At 49.5% G+C, this 24,005-nt stretch overlaps 1 protein-coding gene across 2 annotated transcripts in view; it reads left to right on the top strand.

Moving 5' to 3' along the window:
* LOC142249820 (inter-alpha-trypsin inhibitor heavy chain H3-like) overlaps positions 1-24,005 on the top strand; it is a 135,260-nt gene that overhangs the window by 61,934 nt on the left and 49,321 nt on the right. For both annotated transcript variants that reach the window (XM_075321729.1, XM_075321730.1), the window contains exons 11-13: positions 3,983-4,164; positions 5,143-5,328; positions 15,383-15,522. In XM_075321729.1, coding sequence (XP_075177844.1) covers positions 3,983-4,164; positions 5,143-5,328; positions 15,383-15,522 — 508 coding nt within the window. The remainder of the gene's footprint in view (positions 1-3,982; positions 4,165-5,142; positions 5,329-15,382; positions 15,523-24,005) is intronic.

The following is a 24,005-nucleotide window of genomic DNA, read 5'->3' as shown; positions in this document are numbered from 1 at the left end:
CACAAGGCCGACGGCTGTCCTCCTTGACAGTCCGTGCCCCTTGTCACGATTCCCTGTGACCGGGGTCCTGCTCCTACCAGGCCCAGACCAACGTCTGCCACCTAGTCGTCTCAAGGAGCCCAGCTCCTGACCTCTCCTCTTGAGGGTCACTTCACAACTGAACTACTCCTGACACTCCTGACCTCCCCTTAACCCCCCAAGTAGGCGACCCTATTCCCTTCAGGTTGTCCACTGGTGTGTCTGGTGGGTGTGGTGCAGAGTGTTCCTAGGATTTTGATTAGCTTGTTCTTGGCAACCCCAAAGGTCAGGGACCCGTAACCAAGGAGGAGGTGGACACTGTGCAGAAGGGCAGATTGCACAATACCCTGTGATGACCTGATAGGCCAGGGCGTCACATAAGCACCAAGGGAATACTGATGATCAGCAGCTGGGTGGGAGGCGAGGTACTGCTGGGTCCAAAAGGGGGAGAGATGAATCCAGCAGGAAAGCTAGCTATAGGTATGAATAGTAACAGCAGGAACACTAGAAAGTCAGGGAACATTCTGCACAGACAAATGCTGTGACCTTCTATTGCCAGAAACCACATGACTGACTGTCACCCGTGACACACCCATGACAAAAACACTGACCACGAGGTTATATTATTTTCTAAAAAAAAATAATATTTAAATAAAGAGGCTTACCATGTATAAAAAAATGTATGCTAAGAGATGTCCTCTAGTTGAAAATAATAAAGTCGTGTGTTGAGGGTATTGGATAGTTCCCTCACAAGACAGCCTTATGTCTCTTAGGTGTTCTAGATTCTTGCGGCCTACTTGCTTGGTCTCTTTGCCTTAGGTAACAGGTAAGGAGACTCTTCTTTCTGGTTACGCATCCCCTTCTACCCTTTATTTCAAGTCCCCCGCATTGTCACATTTAGGGGACCACAAGCAGGCTGTGAGTAGAGGGACACACTGCCGCTTCTCCAATTTTCGGAATCCTTAGCTGTTTAGCAGGATGTCTGAGCAGGATCATAAACTAACCGGGTGGCTTTGAAAAGACTCAACATTTTTGTTTAATGCTCAAAATAATTATGACTTTTGGCGTCTACATGCCACTTTCGGGAAATCTTCCAGAGTGAGCGAAGCTGCGGAGGAGCTTAAGTGGAATGGGTCATGGTAACGTCTTACTGACAGACTAAAGAAAACGTGGTGGCTACTCCACAATTGTTACACGAGCCCCTGACTTGGGTAACAATTCTGTCGTGGCGCACACCACTGATGAGATGTACCAAATTCATTATGCGTCGTGCTCATATTAATCATGCTGCATTCCCCTCATTAAAAGGGGCATATAAAATGAAGGCCTTGATGAATAGAGGAATAAGTATCGAGGCAGCTTATTGGAGCCAACCATGCCACATGTTCAACCACACAATAAGGTACATGAGCAGGAGTAGCGGCTTATCTCTCCACCTCACATGCTCGTACTCCTGGGGGACCATATAATGATAGACACCAATTCTATACAGGCGCTCCACAGACCGTATAGGTGAATACCGTATACTTAAATACAATCATTCACAAGTGATGTCTTCTCCGTTAGATCCTTTTGTTTTCCCTTTTTTCTCCATTAGGCCTAACCGGCTATGAATACTACTCCAAACCAAAATTCATCTGTGCAGAATTTGGAACAATTTTTGGCTGCTTGCTTTCCAAACACAAATAGTGCCCCCTTTCTCCCTCAGACCCGCAACACACATCCGTTTTTTTTGTACATGTGCGGTACGTATTTGCACGTACCGGAGACACGGAGACCCATGTTATTCAATGGTAGATGGCACACACACGTAAAATCACACGGAACGTGTGTCCGTGTGGTAAGTACGTGTGTGCGCTTTTCTACACGGACGACATGTCCGTTTTTGGCTGGCAGCACGCAGGCACGAACCCGCTATAGTCTATGGGTCCGTGCCTGCACGGACCACACACACAGAGTATGTCCGTGTTCAGCACGTATCGTCCGTGTCCGTTTTTCATCACAAAATCTGAAACACTTGTTTCCAATCTATCAGGTCATTTGAAAGCAAACAACAACACCAGGATCTCATGATGAATGATTATAATCGTTAATTGGGTAAGAATGCGGGCCTTTAAAAACGGACAGCGCACGGACAGCACACGTATGTATTTTATGTCAATACGGACATTCCACACGCACACACGGCTTGCATACGCCATCACACGGATGCCATACATAACGGAGAAATGCCCCTAAAAAACGGAACACGGACCCGAAAAACGGACCGTGAGACACGTACGTTTTTTTTGCGGAAGTGTGTTTTAGGCCTCATACAGTAATAGTACCTCTTTTCTTCCATCATAGATTGCAGTAAACGCCCACGTCACTCATATACTGTTCCCCGTGCTCCCTCCACGACACATTGCCCTCCAAGTACCTTTCTTCTCACAGACTGCCCTCCATGCCCACTATACTTGATATACTATCCCATGTCTACTACTGTCCCCCACGTTGCCTCCACAACACATTGCCCTCCATGTGCCCTTTTGCTCACAGACTACCCTCCATGCCCCTCATACTTGATATACTACCCCCATGTCTACTACTGTTTCCAATGTTTCGCTCATGACAAATAGCCCTCTATGCACCCTTCTTCTCAGACTGCCCTCCATGACCCTTATACTTGATACACTACCCCAATGTCTACTACTGTCTGCCATGTTGCCTTCACGACACATTGCCCTCCATGTGCCCTTTTTCTCACTGACTGCCTTCCATGACCCCTATACTTGATATACTACCCCCATGTCTACTACTGTTCCCCATGCGCCTCAACGTCACATTGCCCTTCATGTACCCTTCTTCTCACAGACTGCCCTCCATCCCTTCTATACTTGATATACTACCCCCATGTCTACTACTGTTCCCCATGCGCCTCCACGTCACATTGCCCTTCATGTACCCTTCTTCTCACAGACTGCCCTCCATCCCTTCTATACTTGATATACTACCCCCATGTCTACTACTGTTCCCCATGCGCCTCCACGTCACATTGCCCTCCATGTACCCTTCTTCTCACAGACTGCCCTCCATCCCTTCTATACTTGATATACTACCCACATGTCAACTACTGTTCCCCATGCTGCCCCCACAACACATTACCCTCCAAGTGCCTTTCTTCTCACAGACTGCCCTCCATGCACACTATACTTGATATACTACCCCCATATCTACTATTGTTTCTCATGCTGTGTCCACAAAACATTGCCCTCCATGTGCCCTTCTTCTCACAGACTACCCTCCATGCCCAGTATACTTGATATACTATCCCCATGTCTACTATTGTTCCCCATGCTGCCTCCACAACACATTGCCCTCCATGTGCCTTTCTTCTCACAGACTGTCCTCCATGCACACTATACTTGATATACTATCCCTATGCTTTCTACTGTTCCCCATGGTGCCTCCACAACACATTGCCCTCCAAATGCCTTTCTTCTCACAGACTGCCCTTCATGCACACTATACTTGCTAACTACCCCATGTCTACTACTGCTCCCCATGCTGCCTCCACAACACTTTGCCCTCCAAGTGCCTCTGTTCTCATAGACTGCCCTCCATGCCTCCCAATATTTGATATACTACACCCATGCCTACTCTCCCTCGCAAGGGGTCTCCATACCTCCTTTTCATCACAGACTTCCCCTTCATGCCTTCTACCCTGCCCTTTTTGTGGTTCAGTTCATGGGAACACTTGGCAATATTGGCACTGCAAACAATCATGCATACATCATTGTTGTCAAACTGACTCCCGAAGCCTTTTTAACTCCTATTTTGACTGTTAGAAGCACCCAAAACAATTGTTTTTCCTTTTTTAAGAAAGTTATGCTATTTTTCACTATTTGCAACTTAGTCGCCTTGCAAAACATTACTTATCTTTCAGAAATACCGGTGTAATGTGTGAATATCTTTTTACTTTTAGGTGAATCGAACCCTTCAAAAATCCAAGAGAATGTAAAAAAAGCTAATGACGGGAAATACACCGTGTACAGTCTTGGTTTTGGCTCTGGAGTTGATTATGCCTTTCTGGAAAAGTTAGCTCTAGAAAACTCAGGAATCGCCCGTCGCATATATGAGGATTCGGATGCAGACTTGCAGTTACAGGTAATGTTTCTTAAAGTTACATACTTGTCTTAATATATCTTGGGCAGGGGACCCCTTCTGTCTTGCGCCTGGGTCGAGCTGCACCATGATATGTTTCGCCTCAGAGGCATGCTATGTTTCGCCTCAGAGGCATGCTATGTTTCGCATTAGAGGCATGCTATGTTTCGGATCAGAGGCATACTATGTTTTGCCTCAGAGGCATGCTATGTTTCGCCTCAGAGGCATGCTATGTTTCGCCTCAGAGGCATGCTATGTTTCGCCTTAGAGTCATGTTATTTTTCGCTTTAGAGGCATGCTTTGTTTCGGCCTCAGGCATGCTATGTTTCGCCTCAAAATACTAGAATGAAGAATACAATGAACTATGAAAAAACGTGAAAATGGAATATGCATAACTGCTATGAATAATAGGAATACAAGAGATGTTTAGCCATTTTATTGCTCAATGCAAAAGAGCCCCAAAACCACGCCAAGGTAATTTTTGGGGTCCCTAACTTATGTGTAAGCTCACCTGCAGTTAAAAAACGTGCTCTGTATGGGAAGCAAAGGACCAAGCTATATATGTGAAATGAAACACATGGCTATGGGAGGGGCAGGGTTCGCAGGCAGAAAGTGCATACAAATTAAAGAATGTACGTCTGGAACACCAATGGTGTGAACAAGGTGCAAAACTCAAAAACATGTAACTATACAATAAGGTAAAGAGCTGCACACTAGTCACAATGTATGGGGAAATAATGAAAAGCAGAACTTCTATGGGAATACTAGAATGAAAAATACAATGAACTATCTGAAAAAACTTGAAAATGGAATATGCATAACTGCTATGAATAATAGGAATACAAGAGATGTTTAGCAATTGTATTGATCAATACAAAAGAGCCCCAAAACCATGCCAAGGTAATCTCTATTTTTATAAACACGGAATGTGGACGACACATGCTTTTTTTTATTTTTGCCCTTTTATTTTTTGCACTTTAGGGCTTCTATAATGAAATTGCAAATCCTACACTGATTAACATAGAGATGCAGTATCCTGAGAACGCCATCGCTGATCTCACCGAGAACAGCTTCAAACATTACTTTGAAGGGAGTGAAATTGTCGTTGCCGGACGTGTAACAGATAACGACTTGAACTCATTTTTTGTGGATGTAAAGGCTGAAGGGGTAAGTAAAATTGTGTGCTTTATATGGAAAATGTTACTTTTTCTATAAAATAACATTTGGTTGAACAGTATTATTAACAAAACATAATATCTTTTACATTTTTTTAATTGTAAGTTATATTTTTTGTACATAAAATAAAGACATAAGTATTTTGGAAACATTAGATTTAAATCCAATATTTGAAAGTTATATTATGCAGACATTTTGATGAATCATTATCTCTAGTTTTAATCAATATGTGTAAATCTTGTTTATCTGTGGGAAGACAAAAGTTACCTAGTGATGGGCAGACCCGGACTGTAAAAGTCTGTATCCACGCGGTTTCAAAAGTATCCAGGTGCCGAACCCGGGCCCGGAATTCTCAGGGAAATCCGTCTAATGATCGGGGTCCAGCAACTAAGAGAATTTAAAAAAAATTAAAAATAAAGGAAAAATGAAAATAAAGCAAGTGCACTATACTCACCGAGTCTCCAGTGCGGCTGTAACTGCTTCCGGGCCACTCATTCTTTTTCCAGGGCCGCTTATTAGCCTCATACATATTCACTGCTTCCCCCACCCACCGACAGTCCTGTCGTTGTAGTCAGACGAGCCCCCTGAATGTGTGACAGCGTCTGACTGCAACACAGATCCTGTATGTGGGTCACTATCATGGTACAACAATAAATAAATTAATAGTTTTTTGGTTCACCCATATTATGATACCCAGCACAGATAAAGCATATATATATATATATATATATATATATATATATATATATATATATATATATATATATATAAAGCATACAGCTACAGATTGCAGCCCCCAGCCGTGTGCTTATCTTGGCTGTGTAACAAAATAAGAGGAACTGCATGCGACGTTTTTGTCTTTTTTTAATCTAAATAAATAATTAAAAAAAACATTGTGTGGTCCCCCCAATTTTGATACCCAGCCATGATAAAGCCTGACAGCTGGGGGATGGTATTCTCAGGTTGGGGAGACCCATGCTTTTTGGATCCCTCCAGCCTAAAAATAGCAGCCTGCAGCCACCATAGATTGTCGCATCCATTAAATGTGACAATCCCAGAACTTTACCCTGCTCTTCCCAATTGCCCTGGTGTGGTTGCAATTGGGGTAATAAGGGGTTAATAACAGCCAAAGCTGCCACTAAGCCCTAGATTAGTAATGGGAGGAGTCTGAGATCTCCCATTACTAATATGTAAGTGAAAAGAAATAAATACAAACACTGAAAAAATCCTTCATTTGAAATAAAATACAAAAAAACACCCTCTTTCACCAATTTTATTAACCCTAAAAACACCCAGGTCCAACGTAATCCTCAAGAGGTCCCATGACGATTCCAGCTCTGCTACATCTGAAGGCACAGTATGGGGCCATAGAACAATGACCGTCCGCTATGATCTTCAGGCAGAGACTGAGCTGCGTGATGAACGGTGACGTCACTTAGGTTATTTGTGGTCCCAGCTGGAGGTTCCCATGGTCCTCCACCTGTGATCACAGGTAACCTGACCTCAGTAAAGTCAGTGACCTTACCTCAGGTGAGAGCATTTAGTTCACAGATAAAATAGAATATAGTCTCCAGCACTCCAGAAGGGTAAAACTATTAAAAAAGTCTAAAAATCATGATCACATCAAGAGAAATCCAACATGTTTCGGCTAATAGCCAGTGAAGGAAAAAGGAAAAATTCTCAGCTCACCTGCATCAATACTGATACTCCTTACGGGTGCCTTGGATCCGTCGGTGAGTCCCAACCGGTTATGTACGCCAAGGAAAAAATATAGATGAAGGATCCAGCACAATTTTTCTTGTTAGATAAAAACATCAAAGCTTTATTTTGAATAATTAAAAATAACAAAAACGTGAAGACCGAGGTGTTTAAGGAATCAAAATGGGAACTTAACGCGTTTCGGACTTCATTTTTAAAAACATACAGAGTCCTTAATCATAAACTTATGAGGTGTGAGTGTGATGCCTCAGGTCAGTGTGAGTTCGTAGACACCAAACCTGTATAGGTTTATCAAAGAAAATCCAGCGCGATCCTCGGGGTATATTAAAAATCCAAGGTTTATTAGAAATTATCCATTAAAATGCAGCGGTTTGACAGGAATAATGCAGGGTGATATACCTCATAGAACTACGCGTTTCGACACATAGTCTTAAGGCTACTTTACACACTGCGATATCGGTCCCGATATCGCTAGTGTGGGTACCCGGCCGCCCCCATCTGTTGCGCGACACGGGCAAATCGCTGCCCGTGCCGCACAACATCGCCCAGACCTGTCACACATACTTATCTGCCCGGCGACGTCGCTGTGACCGGCGAACTTTCTAAGGGGGCGGTTCGTTCAGCGTCACCGCGACGTCACAGCAGCGTCACTGAACCGCCGCCCAATAGAAGCGGAGGGACGGAGATGAGCGGGACGAACATCCCGCCCACCTCCATCCTTCCGCATAGCGGCCGGGAGGCAGGTAAGGAGAGCTTCCTCGTTACTACGGCGTCACACATAGCGATGTGTGCTGCCGCAGGAGCGACGAACTACATCGTTACTGCTGCAGTAACGATAAATCGAGAATGGACCCCCATGTCACCGATGAGCGATTTTGCACGTTTTTGCAACGATGCAAAATCGCTCATCGGTGTCACACGCAGCAACATCGCTAAAGCGACCGGATGTGCGTCACAAATTCCGTGACCCCAACGACTCCGCATTAGCGATGTCGCAGCGTGTAAAGCCCCATTTAGTCTTGTTTTGAACAAGACTAAAGGGTACTTTACATGCTGCGACATCACTAGCGATCTCGTTAGCGATGTGAAATTCTAGATCGCAAGTGCGATCTTTCGAGATCGCACATAGGTCATTTTACGCATGTGCGATCTCAAAAGATCGCACTTGCGATCTAGAATTTCACGTTGCTAACAATATCGCTAGCGATGTCGCAGCATGTAAAGTACCTTTAAGACTGTGTCGAAACGCGTAGTTCTATGAGGTATATCCCCCTGCATTATTGCTGCCAAACCGCTGTATTTTAATGGATAATTTCTAATAAACCTTGGATTTTTAATATACCCCCGGATTGCGCTGGATTTACTTTGATACACTTCTCAGGATACTTGGCAGTGGAGCCTTCTGTGCACTGGATCCAGGCGGGGAGCGGTGTATGGCAGTAACGGTGAGCTGAACTTTCTCCCTTTTTTTTTAATGTATAGGTTTAGGGTTAAAAAAAAATTAACAAAAAAACGGAACCGGCAAAAAACGGACAGAAAACCGGATGCACCGGATGAAAAAACGGATGCATCAGTTTTTTCACAAATTTTGCCGGATCCGTTGCGGGACACAAATACCGGATTCTGGCTGACGGAAAAAAACTGATGTATGAACTTAGCCTAAGCCATGTAGGTTTTTTGGGAGGAATTTCGTTTACCATGCTCGGTGCTAGGAGGTTAGATAATGTAACTGCCTTTTTAGCCACACATTTGATTTTGTAAGTTAGCAAAATTTGATTCAATTTTTTATCCAGCTGTAATAAAGGTATATATTTATTAACAATGTCAGATATAAATTTATATTGTGGAGAATATAATACAATATTATTATGTGCAATGCACAAACCCAAAATCACATCTATTACACATAATATTGTTTTCTTTTTCGCTCCTAATTGGGAGACCCAGACAGTGGGTGTATAGCTACTGCCTCTGGAGGCCGCACAAAGAACTACACTTAAAAGTGTAAGGCCCCTCCCCTTCTGGCTATACACCCTCCCGTAGGAGTACGGATTCCTCAGTTTTAGCTTTGTGCGCAGGAGGTCAGACACGCACGCATAGCTCCATTGTTTTTAGTCAGCAGCAGCTGCTGACTATGTCGGATGGAAGAAAAGAGGGCCCATACAGGGCTCCCAGCATGCTCCCTTCTCACCCCACTGTATGTCGGAGGTGTTTGTAAGGTTGAGGTACCCATTGCGGGTACGGCGGCAGGAGCCCACATGCTGATTCCTTCCCCATCCCTTTTTACAGGGCTCTGGGTGAAGTGGGATTTACTGGTCTCCAGGCACTGAGACCGTGCTCCATCTACAGCCCCTGGAGAAGATGCTGGATGGAGCGGAGTACATCAGGGACATGGCCCTGCTTCCTCAAGGTACTCTGTGTCCCCGTGCATTTGGCGCTCACACCGCAGCATGCTGGGTGTTGTAGTGCGCCGGGGACATCAGCGCTGCGGCGCTTGTGCCATGGCCTCATTCAGCTTCGCTGAAGCAGGCACACTTCTGGGAATCGGTCGCGCCGGCCGCTGGGACTGCGGCGCGGCTGGCACTTGTGGTGCGCCGGGGACTTCAGCGCGGGCCGCGCTTTTACGGCGGCCGCGCTGATAACTCGAGTCCCCGGCTTTTGCGGCCTGCTTCCGTTCGTTCCCGCCCCCAGACCTGCCAGTCAGGAGAGGGGCGGAACGCTGGTCAGTGCATCAGCGCCGAGGGCTGGAGTCGTTTTTACATACTCCAGCCCTCACAATCGGCACAGAGGGGACACTGTTTCCCGCACTTTTGTTTAGGAACTCCCACGGACCGCCCCTCTCCACAGACGCCGGCAGCCATTCCTGCTGACACGCTGAGCTGCAGAGGGGAGCCGGGGAGACCCAGACAAGGAATTCTGCGCCTCTTACCCGCTATTCAGCGGGCGGTAAGCAGCCCTCAGGGCTCACCCCCTCTTGTGCCAGTAGTATTCTTAGTATTTTGTTTCTACAAATACTTTGTATTGCATAGCGCTGGTCGCCCTTTGGCTATAGACTCTCTCACATTGCAGAGAGCCAGCAGCATGTCGTCCGTAAAACGCAAGGGTGCCAAGGCACAGACATTATATGCTTCCTGCACCGCATGTGGGACTTTTCTACCGGCAGGCTCCACGGACCCCCATTGTGTGCAGTGCTCGGCCCCTGCGGCGCTTGCACAGTCGGGACCTCTGCTGGACGTGACCCAGGGTGTACCACCTGTGAATGCTGTCCAGGTGACAGGAACTGAGTTTGCAGCTTTTGCTGACAGAATGTCTCTCACTATGTCACAAATTCTTGACACATTGCGAGCTAGGCCTGTACTTCAGGCCACGGACACTGTGCAATCATTGCCCCCTGGTCCCCCTCAGCTGAATTATCTCCAAGCTCCGGGACGGGCACATACACCTCAGGGTGAAGACTCTGACTCGGACGATGGCCCCGGGCAGCCTAAGCGGGCTCGCTATGACGGGCCTTCACATTCATCTCAATGGTCAGGATCCCAGCGAGATGAATCTATGGGTGATGAGGCGGACGTAACTGATCAGGATTCTGATCCTGGGACCGCTCTCAATCTAGATACACCAGATGGTGACGCCATAGTTAATGATCTTATATTTAACATCAATAAGATGTTAAATATTTCCCCACCAGCTCCTCTTGTAGAGGAGTCAGCTTCGCAGCACGAGAGAATCCATTTCAGATACCCTAAGCGTACATTAAGCACTTTTCTGGACCACGCTGACTTTAGAGACGCAATCCAGAAACCCCACGCTTATCCTGAAAGGCGTTTTTCTAAACGGCTTAAAGATACACGCTATCCTTTTCCCCCTGAGGTGGTCAAGGGTTGGACCCAGTGTCCAAAAGTGGATCCTCCAATTTCCAGGCTTGCAGCTAGATCCTTGGTTGCAGTTGAAGATGGAGCGGCACTTAAAGATGCCACTGACAGGCAGATGGAGCTCTGGCTGAAATCCATCTATGAAGCGATTGGAGCGTCGTTAGCGCCATCTTTTGCGGCCGTATGGGCACTCCAAGCTATCTCAGCCGGGCTTGCGCAAGTCGACTCAGTCACACGTGCATTTGCCCCGCAGGTAGCACCATTGACCTCGCAAATGGCGGCATTCGCGTCGTACGCGATTAATGCTGTTCTTGACGCTACAAGCCGCACGGCAGTGGCGTCAGCCAACTCCGTTGTTTTGCGTAGGGCCCTGTGGTTGAGACATTGGAAAGCAGATTCTCATTCCAAGAAGTGCTTAACCAATTTGCCTTTTTCTCGTGACCGATTGTTTGGAGAGCGTTTGGATGAAATCATCAAACACTCCAAGGGTAAGGACTCATCCTTACCGCAACACAGACAAAACAAACCCCAACAGAGGAAGGGTCAGTCTGGTTATCGGTCCTTTCGAGGACCGGACAGGTCCCAATTCGCCTCGTCAAAAAAGACTCAAAAAGACCAGAGACGCTCAGATTCTTGGAGGTCTCAGTCACGCCCAAAAAGGACAGCCGGAGGAACCGTTGCCAAGACGGCGTCCTCCTGACTTGCAGTCTCCGATTCCCACACCCGCGGTCGGTGGGAGGCTTTCCCACTTTGGCGACATTTGGCTGTCACGCGTCAAAGACCGTTGGGTGAGGGATATTCTGTCTCACGGGTACAGGATAGAGTTCAGTTCTCGTCCGCCAACTCGTTTCTTCAGAACTTCTCCACCACCAGACCGAGCCGATGCTCTGTTGCAGGCGGTGGCCGCTCTAAAGGCGGAAGGAGTGGTGACCTCCGTCCCTCTTCAGGAACAAGGTCACGGTTTTTACTCCAATCTGTTTGTGGTCCCAAAAAAGGACGGATCGTATCGACCCGTCCTGGATCTAAAGTTGCTCAACAGACACGTAAAAGTCAGGAGGTTCCGGATGGAATCCCTACGCTCCGTCATAGCCTCAATGTCTCAAGGAGATTTTCTAGCATCAATAGATATCAAAGATGCGTATCTCCACGTGCCGATTGCACCAGTGCATCAGCGTTTCCTACGCTTCGTCATACACGACGAACACCTGCAGTTCGTAGCGTTACCTTTCGGTCTGGCAACAGCCCCCCGGGTCTTCACCAAAGTCATGGCAGCAGTAGTAGCTGTTCTGCACTCGCAGGGTCACTCGGTCATCCCGTATCTAGACGACCTGCTTATAAAGGCACCCTCTCAAGAGGCATGCCAGCACAGTCTGAAGGTGGCACTAGACACTCTCCAGAGTTTCGGGTGGATTATCAACTTTCCAAAGTCTCATCTAACCCCGACCCAATCTCTGACTTATCTTGGCATGGAGTTTCATACTCTCTCAGCGATAGTGAAGCTTCCACTGGACAAGCAGTGCTCGCTACGGACTGGAGTGCAATCTCTCCTTCAGAGCCAGTCGCACTCACTGAGGCGCCTCATGCATTTCCTAGGAAAGATGGTAGCAGCAATGGAGGCAGTCCCGTTCGCGCAGTTTCATCTGCGCCCTCTACAATGGGACATTCTACGCCAATGGGATGGGAAATCGACGTCCCTCGACAGGACTGTCTCCCTCTCTCAGACTGCCAAGGACTCTCTGCGTTGGTGGCTTCTCCCCACCTCATTGTCACAGGGAAAGTCGTTCCTTCCCCCGTCCTGGGCTGTGGTCACGACGGATGCGAGCCTATCAGGGTGGGGAGCGGTGTTTCTCCACCACAGGGCTCAGGGGACGTGGACTCAGGAAGAGTCCACCCTGCAGATTAATGTTCTGGAAATCAGAGCAATCTATCTTGCCCTGCGAGCCTTCCAACAATGGCTGGAAGGCAAGCAGATTCGGATTCAGTCGGACAATTCCACGGCGGTGGCGTACATCAACCACCAAGGGGGAACACGCAGTCGCCAAGCTTTTCAAGAAGTCCAGCGGATTTTGACGTGGGTGGAAAGCAGAGCGTCCACCATATCCGCAGTTCACATCCCAGGCGTGGAAAACTGGGAAGCAGACTTTCTCAGTCGCCAGGGCATGGACGCAGGAGAATGGTCCCTTCACCCGGACGTGTTTCAGCAGATCTGTTGCCGCTGGGGGACGCCGGACGTCGATCTGATGGCGTCACGGCACAACAACAAGGTCCCAGTTTTCATGGCACGGTCTCACGATCACCGAGCACTGGCGGCAGACGCCTTGGTTCAGGATTGGTCGCAATTCCGACTCCCCTATGTGTTCCCACCTCTAGCATTGTTACCCAGAGTTCTCCGAAAAATCAGGTCCGACTGCCATCGAGCCATACTCGTCGCTCCAGATTGGCCAAGAAGGTCGTGGTACCCGGATCTGTGGCATCTCACGGTAGGCCAACCGTGGACACTACCAGACCGTCCAGATTTGCTGTCTCAAGGGCCGTTTTTCCATCTGAATTCTGCGGCCCTGAACCTGACTGTGTGGCCATTGAGTCCTGGATCCTAGCGGCCTCAGGTTTATCTCATGAAGTTGTTGCCACAATGAGACAGGCTAGAAAACCATCCTCAGCTAAGATCTATCACAGGACGTGGAAGATATTCTTAGCGTGGTGCTTGGCTCAAGGGTTTTCTCCCTGGCCATTTGCATTGCCAATTTTTCTTTCCTTCCTGCAGTCTGGGTTGGAAAAAGGTTTGTCGCTTAGCTCTCTTAAGGGTCAAGTCTCCGCGCTATCCGTATTCTTTCAAAAGCGCTTGGCACGGCTTTCTAAAGTACGCACGTTTCTCCAAGGAGTTTCTCATATCGTTCCTCCTTACAGACGGCCATTGGAACCCTGGGATCTGAACAAGGTTCTCATTGCTCTCCAGAAGCCGCCTTTCGAGCCTTTGAAAGAGGTTTCCCTTTCTCGGCTTTCACAAAAGGTAGTTTTTCTTGTGGCGGTCACGTCTCTTCGAAGAGTGTCCGAGCTAGCGGCGTTATCTTGCAAATCTCCCTTCCTGGTGTTTCACCAAGACAAGGTAGTACTGCGTCCAATTCCAGAGTTTTCTCCCAAGGTGGTTTCTTCCTTTCATCTCAATCAGGATATCACTTTGCCATCTTTGTGTCCGCATCCAGTTCACCAATTTGAAAAGGGTTTACATCTGTTGGACCTGGTGAGAGCACTCAGGATTTACATTTCTCGCACGGCGTCTCTACGCCGTTCTGATGCGCTCTTTGTCCTAGTCGCTGGTCAGCATAAGGGATCGCAAGCTTCCAAATCCACCCTGGCGCGGTGGATCAAGGAACCAATTCTTCACACATACCGTTCTGCTGGGCTTCCGATTCCATCTGGACTGAAGGCCCATTCTACCAGAGCCGTGGGTGCGTCCTGGGCATTGCGGCATCAGGCTACGGCTCAGCAAGTGTGCCAGGCGGCTACCTGGTCGAGTCTGCACACGTTTACCAAACACTATCAAGTGCATACCTACGCTTCGGCAGATGCCAGCCTAGGTAGACAGGTCCTTCAGGCGGCGGTGGCCCACCTGTAGGAAGAGGCTGTCTGACAGCCCGTTCATGTGGTATCTTTTTACCCACCCAGGGACTGCTTGTGGACGTCCCACTGTCTGGGTCTCCCAATTAGGAGCGAAAAAGAAGAAGGGAATTTTGTTTACTTACCGTAAATTCCTTTTCTTCTAGCTCCAATTGGGAGACCCAGCACCCGCCCTATTTGTTCTTAGGGTTTCGTTTTTCGGGTGCACATGTTGTTCATGTTGTTTCTTAAGTTCTCCGATCTTGTTATCGGATTGAATTTGTTTTTGAAACTGTTATTGGCTTTCCTCCTTCTTGCTTTGGTACTAAAACTGAGGAATCCGTACTCCTACGGGAGGGTGTATAGCCAGAAGGGGAGGGGCCTTACACTTTTAAGTGTAGTTCTTTGTGCGGCCTCCAGAGGCAGTAGCTATACACCCACTGTCTGGGTCTCCCAATTGGAGCTAGAAGAAAAGGAATTTACGGTAAGTAAACAAAATTCCCTTCTTCTCCACTGCATATTCTCCACAATATAAATTTATATATGACATTGTTAATAAATATATACCTTTATTACAGCAGGATAAAAAATTGAATCAAATTTTGCTAACTCACAAAATAGTAAACAACAGTAAAGTCGAAAGCAGCTCAAAGGTTTGCCTTCTTGTTATGTTTTTAAGTTTAGAGGTAAGTAAATCAAGACGTACCAATGCTGCCCTCACCGGTGACTTACCTCTCTGCACCCACCTCCCCATCCCTCCCGCTCTAATCCCTACTAACTGCTATTAAAACATAAATTATATAATATATATATATATAAATTATTTGGACGTGTGACTCAAAGCCATATTTTTCTAGGCTGAAGAACCTAAGAAATACACCGAAAATGTTCAACTCCAAAGCGAGGATGACGCGGACAAACAGCAGAAATACATCTTTGGTGACTTTACAGAGCGACTCTGGGCTTATCTCACCATACAGCAGCTCCTGGAAAAACGGTATGTGATGGGTCAAAAAGCTCACATTTCTTATTTTGTTTATCAAATTTTTTGCACTAATTTTTTTTTTTCAGAACGTATCTATCTCAAGAAATGTTCTCCAGATCGAAGCTGATCCCATTAGTGGGATCCTAAGGATATTTAATAAATGTATGAACACCCCTTTAATCTTTGAAATACAGTGGAACCTTGGATTACGAGCATAATTGGTTTCTGGACTGTGCTCTTAAACCAAGTTACTCTTATATCAAAGCGAATGTTCCCATAGGAAATAATTCAAATGCAGACAATTCGTTCCACAACCCAAAAATATTTATTGTATTTATACAAACTTATTATAGCAATACAAAATAACGTACTGTATTTAGATAACATTATTACAGTACACTGATACAAAATACTGTACAGTGCGGTAAAAAACATATAAAGCAAATTAAATTGTACTTTAGCATACAATAAAAATGTTGGTGCATGAGAGATACAGTACAAGCAATGTGCTGTACTGGTTAGCAGAAAGAAAGTACAATACTATATCCACAAATGAAAATTGATAGACATGCTACCGTGTTTTTCCAAAAATAAGACACTGTCTTATATTTTTTTTGCCTCCCCAAAAAATCGCTAGGGCTTATTTTCAGAGGGGGTCTTATTCTTGGAGAAACACGGTTGGGGGTAAGTTTACCCCCCCAAAAAAGCAGACACCCCCCCACACACTTCCCAGGAGACTCATACTCACCAGACCAGGACGTCTGCGTGGTTCCCAGGTCCTCCTGTGATCTCCGGTCAGTGCTGCATGCCGTTCTCCCCTGCTGCTAGCTGACACACACAGCAGATCGCAGGCACACAGAGCAGATCACACACACAAACACAGCAGATCACACACACAAACACAGCAGATCACACAGACAGCAGATCACACACACAAACACAGCAGATCACACACACACACACACACACACACACAGCAGATCACACACACACAGCAGATCACACACACACAGCAGATCGCAGATATACACAACAGATCACATACAGCAGATCACACACAGCAGATCGCAGGCACACACAGCCGATCACAGATACACACATCCGATCACAGGCACACACAGCCGATCACAGATACACACATCCGATCACAGGCACATACAGCCGATCACAGATACACACATCCGATCACAGGCACACACAGCCGATCACAGAAAAACACAGCTGATCGCAGACACACAGCTGATCACACACACACACACACACATCACATCCAGCACTTACGGCTGCAGGGAATGAGAGCAAGTCACGTGTCCGGCCGCAGGTCCTGTTTGTTGCGCTGCACTGCACTGCCTCTCAGGATTCTGCTGGCGAGAAGAGATCGGTGTCGCTGGATGAGGTGAGTGTGTATGCGATCCGATGTGTGTGTGATTTGATGTTTGCATGTGATCCGATGTTTGTGTGTGCGATCTGATTATGTGTGCGATCTGTGTGTGCAATCCGATGTTTGTGTGTGAGATCTGGTGTGTGTGTGTGTGTGTGTGTGTGTGTGTGTGTGTGAGAGCTGATGTGTGCGGGTGTGTGATCACTGCAGGTCCTGCCGCTCAGTGTCAGGTGAGTGTAATTGCCGGGTGCCGCTGTCTATAATGAAGTGTCCTGCAGTATCTGTATCTTTTTTAGCTGCACGGACACTTCATTATAGATCCGCGACTAGGGCTTATTTTCGGGGGAAGGCTTATATTTAAGCCTTTCTCCGAAAATGCTGAAAATCCCTGCTAGGGTTTATTTTTGGGGGAGGGCTTATTTTTGGAAAAACACGGTATATAGTATATACTGTACAATGGTATACAATATACAGTGTACCGTACATATGCACAGAAAGTTACCTCCAGAGCGGGTCAGTGTGGTGAAAGGACAGAACCGGAAGTGTGCACAATGAGTATTTGCTCTTCTTGCAAATCATTGCTCTTAAACCAAGTTACAAATTTGTAAAAAGCTTTGCTTGTCTTGCAAAACGCTCTTAAACCAAGTTACTCTTAAACGAAGGTTCCTGTCACGGATGTGTCTGGACCTTCAGGTGCTGCTGCTGGCATACCTCCCAACCGTCCCGGATACAGCGGGACTATCACGCTTTGCATTGTTTGTCCCGTTGCCACGGGCGGGACGGCCGTATCCCGGGCTCCGCCCACCCACTCTCTTCCCGCCTCACTGCTTTTCCCTCCTACCATCCTAACACGTGACGTGACATAACAGAGAGGAGCGCGCTGCCCGAAACTAGTCTCTGTGCTGCTGCTAAGGTATGTGAACTGAATCTCCCCAGCGCTGATCCCCCCCCCCCCCGGCCGGAGCCTCTCTGTGCGGTCGGCCGGGAGCCTCTCTGTGCGGTCGGCCGGCCGCCTCTCTCTGCGGGCGGACGGCCGCCTCTCTGTGCGGGCGGACGGCCGCCTCTCTGTGCGGGCGGACGGCCGCCTCTCTGTGCGGGCGGACGGCCGCCTCTCTGTGCGGGCGGACGGCCGCCTCTCTGTGCGGGCGGACGGCCGCCTCTCTGTGCGGGCGCCCCCCCGCCGCCTGTCTGTGCGGGCGCCCCCCGCCGCCTCTCTGTGCGGGCGGACGGCCGCCTGTCTCTGCGGTGGACGGCCACCTGTCTGTGCGGGCGGCCCGCCGCCTGTCTGTGCGGGCGGCCCGCCGCCTGTCTGTGAAGGCGGGCGGCCGGCCGCCTCACTGTGGCTGCCTGCGTCTCCGTGCTGGAGGTCCGCCAGCTGCCTGCGTCTCCGTGCTGGAGGCCCGCCGGCTGCCTGCGTCTCCGTGCTGGAGGCCCGCCGGCTGCCTGCGTCTCCGTGCTGGAAGCCCGCCGGCTGCCTGTGTCTCCATGCTTGGGGCCTGCCGGCTGCCTGCCGGCTGCCTGCCTCTCCGTGCTGGAGGCCCGCCGGCTGCCTGCGTGTCCATGCTGGAGGCCCGCCGGCTGCCTGCGTGTCCATGCTGGAGGCCCGCCGGCTGCCTGCGTGTCCATGCTGGAGGCCCGCCGGCTGCCTGCGTGTCCATGCTGGAGGCCCGCCGGCTGCCTGCGTGTCCATGCTGGAGGCCCGCCGGCTGCCTGCGTGTCCATGCTGGAGGCCCGCCGGCTGCCTGCGTGTCCATGCTGGAGGCCCGCCGGCTGCCTGCGTGTCCATGCTGGAGGCCCGCCGGCTGCCTGCGTGTCCATGCTGGAGGCCCGCCGGCTGCCTGCGTGTCCATGCTGGAGGCCCGCCGGCTGCCTGCGTGTCCATGCTGGAGGCCCGCCGGCTGCCTGCGTGTCCATGCTGGAGGCCCGCCGGCTGCCTGCGTGTCCATGCTGAATGGGTGTGGATGGGGAGTGGATATGGGCGTGACTGTGAAATGGGTGTGGTTAGGGGGCGTGGCCTAAAAATTTGCCCCTCTTTTCCTTCTTTAAAAGTTGGAAGGTATGGCTGTTGGGACCAGGTGTAGAAGTACCCGGCGATCGTCCAGACATTAGTGGACGCTGTCCCTTTAAGGGCTTGATTTAGGGTTTTTTTCTGTTTCCTTGTCAGGTTGGAGGAGCCTTTCCTCCAGCTGGTAATTAAGGGCCTTTATAATGTGGGACCTCTCATTCCTCCAGTGCGGGTTATACTCTTCACTTGGAGAAGTTGCTTGCATGTGGAACGTAAAAAACACTTTATAATACTCGCCTAACGGTCGTGCTGCAGTGGAGTTGGGTCATATGGGCGTCTCCGTTGTCCGGTGCCAGCGCCTCCTGTTTCGGCCATCTTCGTCCTCCTTTTGAAGCCTGTGTGCATGATGCATGCCACGTCATACACACTCGCCGGTCCCGCACAGGCGCACTACAATACTTTGATCTGCCCTGCTCAGGGCAAATCAAAGTGCGCCTGCTCAGGACCTCAATGCAGGCTAGTGTGGATGATGTAGACACGTCATGCACCCCAGCTACAGAAGAAGGAGGACGAAGATGGCCGAAAGAGGCAGCGCCGGCACCGGACAACGGAGACGCCCATCTGACTCAGATCCAATGCAGAGTGACCGTTAGGTGAGTATTATAAAGTGTTTTTTATGTTCGACACAGCGGCCTGGGCTCTTATATACAGTATGTTAGTGTCGCGGGCGGGGAGGAGGGTGTCAGCACTGCGCTCACCCCACTGCTCGGGTCCAGCTGCTGCTGCTCTGTGGTGGCTCAAGCGGTGGGCCGGATCCCGGGGGTCTCGAGCGGCGCTCCTCGCCCGTGAGTGAAAGGGGTTTTTGGGTGAGGGGATTGTTTATTGTCCGTGACGCCACCCACGGTTGTGGTGATTTGGTGACATCACCGCTGCTCTGTATGGGGATCCCGGGGACTGATGACAGGGAGCAGCGAAGTTGTTGGTTCTCCCCTCCGTGGGTAGGGGGTTGTTGTCCCGAGGCCCAGTGATGAGGTGGGTTATGCAGGGCTTGGTGGGGTGCAGGGACGCGGGGGCAGCGCTGTGCCTTGCGGCACTGTGGTACTCACTCAGCCTGAGACGTTGACACAGTTCTCGGTAAAACACACGGCTGGAAAGACGGTTCCCACGGACGGCTGCACTTGCTTTCCCCAGTAGTTGACGGTGACGGTCCCTTTTCCTGCACCTAAGATGATGATGGTTGCGATGGGTTCCCACCGGTAACCCGCTCCCCGGCTTGGATATAGGCCGGAGGAGCCCTACTTTGCCCGCAGGCGCTGGCCCTGAGAAACTGGTGCCCTGGCGGTGGCGGTGTCTCTCCGTTCTGGTTGGACTGTTGCCTTCAATCGGGACTTAGTTGTTGGGAGACAGTCGTCCCCTTCACTGACGGATTTGGCAAATTATGGCGACTCCTAGCCTTGCCGGGATCCGAAAGGCCCCTGCCCTGGTGCTGACTGTTCCTTGTACACTGCTCCAGACCACCGGGTCACCACCCGTCCGCGGTCCTTCCAGCAACCTCCGAGCAGTCACCCCTGCGGACAATCACCGCCGTCTGCTGACCTTGCTGTCTCTCAGCCCGGGGTACACACCCGGACCAACTTCAGGCTTTAACAACTGTCACTACTCCTACTTTCCTCTTTTTCCACTTCACTTCCTTCTACTTTCTCCTCCTAAACTGAACTCCAGCTCTTCCCTGAGCTGACTGCCTGGTTCTCTCGCCTCCAGGGCTGTGAACTCCTCGGTGGGCGGAGCCAACCGCCTGGCCCACCCCCTGGTGTGGACATCAGCCCCTGGAGGAAGGCAACAAGGATTTTGGTAGCTTTGGTGTTCCTAACTGGGGTGTAGGGTGTGGTGGTGTGATGACCTGTGACCCCTGGCTTGCCCAGGGCGTCACATTAGAATGCTGTATATAAGAGCCCGCTGGTGGTGACCGCAGCTTATAGGCCGAAAAACAGGTGACAGGTTCCCTTTAACTTCCATTTGTAGGCCACATCATTTATATTTTTTATGGTGATTTCATTGGCCAATCACAGCCATGCCAATACTTGGCTTGGCTGCAATGGCTCCAGAAGTGCACACAGCGTCAAAGCTCAGTAGTTACCAGTAGTATTGTGCATATTGGGTTGCTTGTAGGAGTCAATGTTTGGAGTTTGCTGAGGTGCAGGGGCCCGATAACTTCTGGTGCGTGAAGGAATTTTAGGATGATGGATTGGTAGCACATTGTACTGACCTTGAATACTGAGAGCTGAGGAAGAATCTGCATCCTGTTGCTTTGGAGAAATGTCTGGGGTGCACTATTTTGGTTAGTACATAGTCTCTTGTGCACTTAAGAGAGTCTTCTGCGTCCATTTTGATTAGGTTATTAGGTTGATGCTGTCTGTCTCCCATTGATAGCTTGTTCCATGACCTTTTATCCTTGCTATGGCATGCTAACATTCCTTCTCTAGTGCCGCTATTTCTGCCCTCTTGTGTGCTGTTTCCGCTTCCACCTAAGTCTTCTTGCATGCTGCTTCCGCTTCCGTCTCCCGCTTCTTGGAAGCTGTTTCCACCACTATCTCTGTCCACTTCCAAGAAGCTTTTTCCACCACTATCTCTGTCCGCTTCTTGGAAGCTGTTTTCACCACTATCTCTGTCCGCTTCTTGGAAGCTGTTTCCACTACTATCTCTGTCCGCTTCTTGGAAGCTGTTTTCACCACTATCTCTGTCCACTTCTTGGAAGCTGTTTCCACCACTATCTGTTTTCTTTTGCGCAAAGGTTACTTGTACCTTAGCAGCCTTCTGCACATGCTTTTATAAGCTGTTCGCTGAGAGTTCAATATTTTGAAGCGTGTGATTTAGATAATCCTTTTGACTGCTTAGTAGAGCTGCTCGTACTGGCAAAAAAAACGGGACTGGCGGATCACTGCTCAATAAACTAAAAAAAACCTGATCCGCTCTGGAATCTGGTGCCCATATAAATTAATGGGGACCAGAATCCGGAGATTAAAAATGTTGGTGGAAGGGATAGGGGGCAGGAGCGCGTGCGGTATACTCACCGAGGCTGTGTCATGGCGGCAAACTCCACCCGGGTCACGCTTTTCCCTTCCGGAGCCGACAATTCAATATTCACTGTTTTGCCCGCCCACCGGTGTGTGTAATTGGTTGTGTGGCGCCCCTGAGGCTTCCGTCGCCACAGAGACATTGCACCTCAGCCAGAGGTGTGATGTCCCATCCTGGGTAAGGACAGAGGTAAACGCCGGTTCACAGGCAAATTCACACTACACCCATTGTTAGGCATATTTTGGGACCGGGGATAGTGGCAGCTACCCCCATGCTGCATGCTGGGGGGCCGTAAGACCCTTCTCTTCTCCCATAGGGTGGGGCCTAGCAACAGGGAAAGTGGGAGGAGCCAACAGAAAGTAAGAGCAGATACAGGAAGGTCAAGTTTAGTCTGTTAGAAGTTGGAGTTGGAGTAAGAAGCAGAGAGTTGGAGAAGGAGAGGGAGGTTGATACCTCAGAAAAGTGACAGAAGAGACGCTTCCTGGTGGAGACCCTGGGGCCCAGCTAGGCCCAGGTGACACCACAGACAGTAAAGAAAGGATTCCAGGGCCACAGAAGGCTTTCAAGCTCGTGGCCTGTTCCACTAGAACATCGGGTGGAGGGATCAGGCTGCATCCAGGGACAGTCCCTAGAGACCAAGGAAAGAAAGACATTTCCAAAGTTAAACACCAAAGGCCCAGGGTGGTTGCAAGCGCCCCGGGCCACAACCCACCGTAGATCCCCTGGGAAGAGGGCAAGATTCCATCCAGGCAAGCCTTCTTGACCATAACCTACAGTGGAGGCCGAGACGAGTTTATCTATAAAGGTCAAGGCTTTGAAGCCAGTCTAGGAAAGAGACACAACCAAGGGTGCACCGGCATTTACTTTCAGAACTACCCGGGATCGGCGGAGGTCCCTGACAGGAGATCCCAGCACACCAGTGGGCAACCAGTTCGCTGCAGCCACGGAACAGTGAGTAAAACTTGAAACTGCACCCTCTGGTGTTGCCTCCTTTATTTCGCCCTGCAGTGCACCATCCACAAAAGTACCATAGACTTTAATAAGCACCAACGGTTGCCCCGGGGTACCGCTCCACCTGTGGGGAGCAGAACCATTCCAGCTGCTAATCCATCAGCCCCGGAGGTCCCATCCAGCAGCGGCGGCTCCTTAGTCGCAATCCACATGTGGCGTCACGTATATTCTACAAACTTTACTATTAATTACCATCCCCACCAATGCCATATTAGTTGACCCCGCCAGGGTCACGGAGTCGGGCCCTGCCACCACTGACTACCCCCGGACTAGTCCGACCCGACACCGGGTGTCCCAAAACCCTGGGGTGGGCGAGTCAGTTGCAGTTAGACGTGTCCTCACCCTGAGTGGTAGCGTGTCAGCTGACTGCAACCAATCACAGTCGCCAGGACGGCTGGTGGGCAGGGAAAGCAGTGCAAGTGTCTGTGAGTCAGTATGGTGAGCGCGCATGTAGACAGAAACACATGCACGCTCCTGTCAGAAGTGTGCGCGGCTCTGCCAATGATGCGACGTAGAGTCGTACAAGTATGGCATGACATCACCCGACACGGCCTGCCGCTCTCTGAACATGAGCATCCTTGTACCTAGAAACACATGCACACTTCTGTCAGAAGAGTATGAGGCTGTGCCGGTAATGCAATGTCAGACTAGTGCAAGTCCCTCGCAAGGGTGACTCGGGCCTAAGAGCTTCTTTTTTTTTTATTCACATAAATAATTTTAAAAAAACGACGTGCGCCCCCCCCAATGTTGATACCCAGCCAAGATAATGCCGGCTGGGGGCTGCTATTCTCAGCCCGCAGCCGCCCAGTATTGCCGCATCCATTAGATGTGACAGTCCCGGTGCTTTACCAGCTGTTCTCGATTGCCCTGGTGCGGTGGCAATAGGGGTAATAAGGGTTTAATAACAGCGCACAGCTGCTACTAAGCCCCAGGTTAGTGATGGCACAGGTGTCTATGAGATACCTGCATCACTAATCTATAAGTAACACTGAATATACACAAACACAGAAAAAAATCCTTTGG

This window comes from Anomaloglossus baeobatrachus, chromosome 8 (assembly GCF_048569485.1).
Source record: "Anomaloglossus baeobatrachus isolate aAnoBae1 chromosome 8, aAnoBae1.hap1, whole genome shotgun sequence".
NCBI lineage: Eukaryota > Metazoa > Chordata > Amphibia > Anura > Aromobatidae > Anomaloglossus > Anomaloglossus baeobatrachus.
The sequence above is the reverse complement of the archived record's forward strand: the minus strand, read 5'-3'. Positions and strand labels throughout refer to the sequence as shown.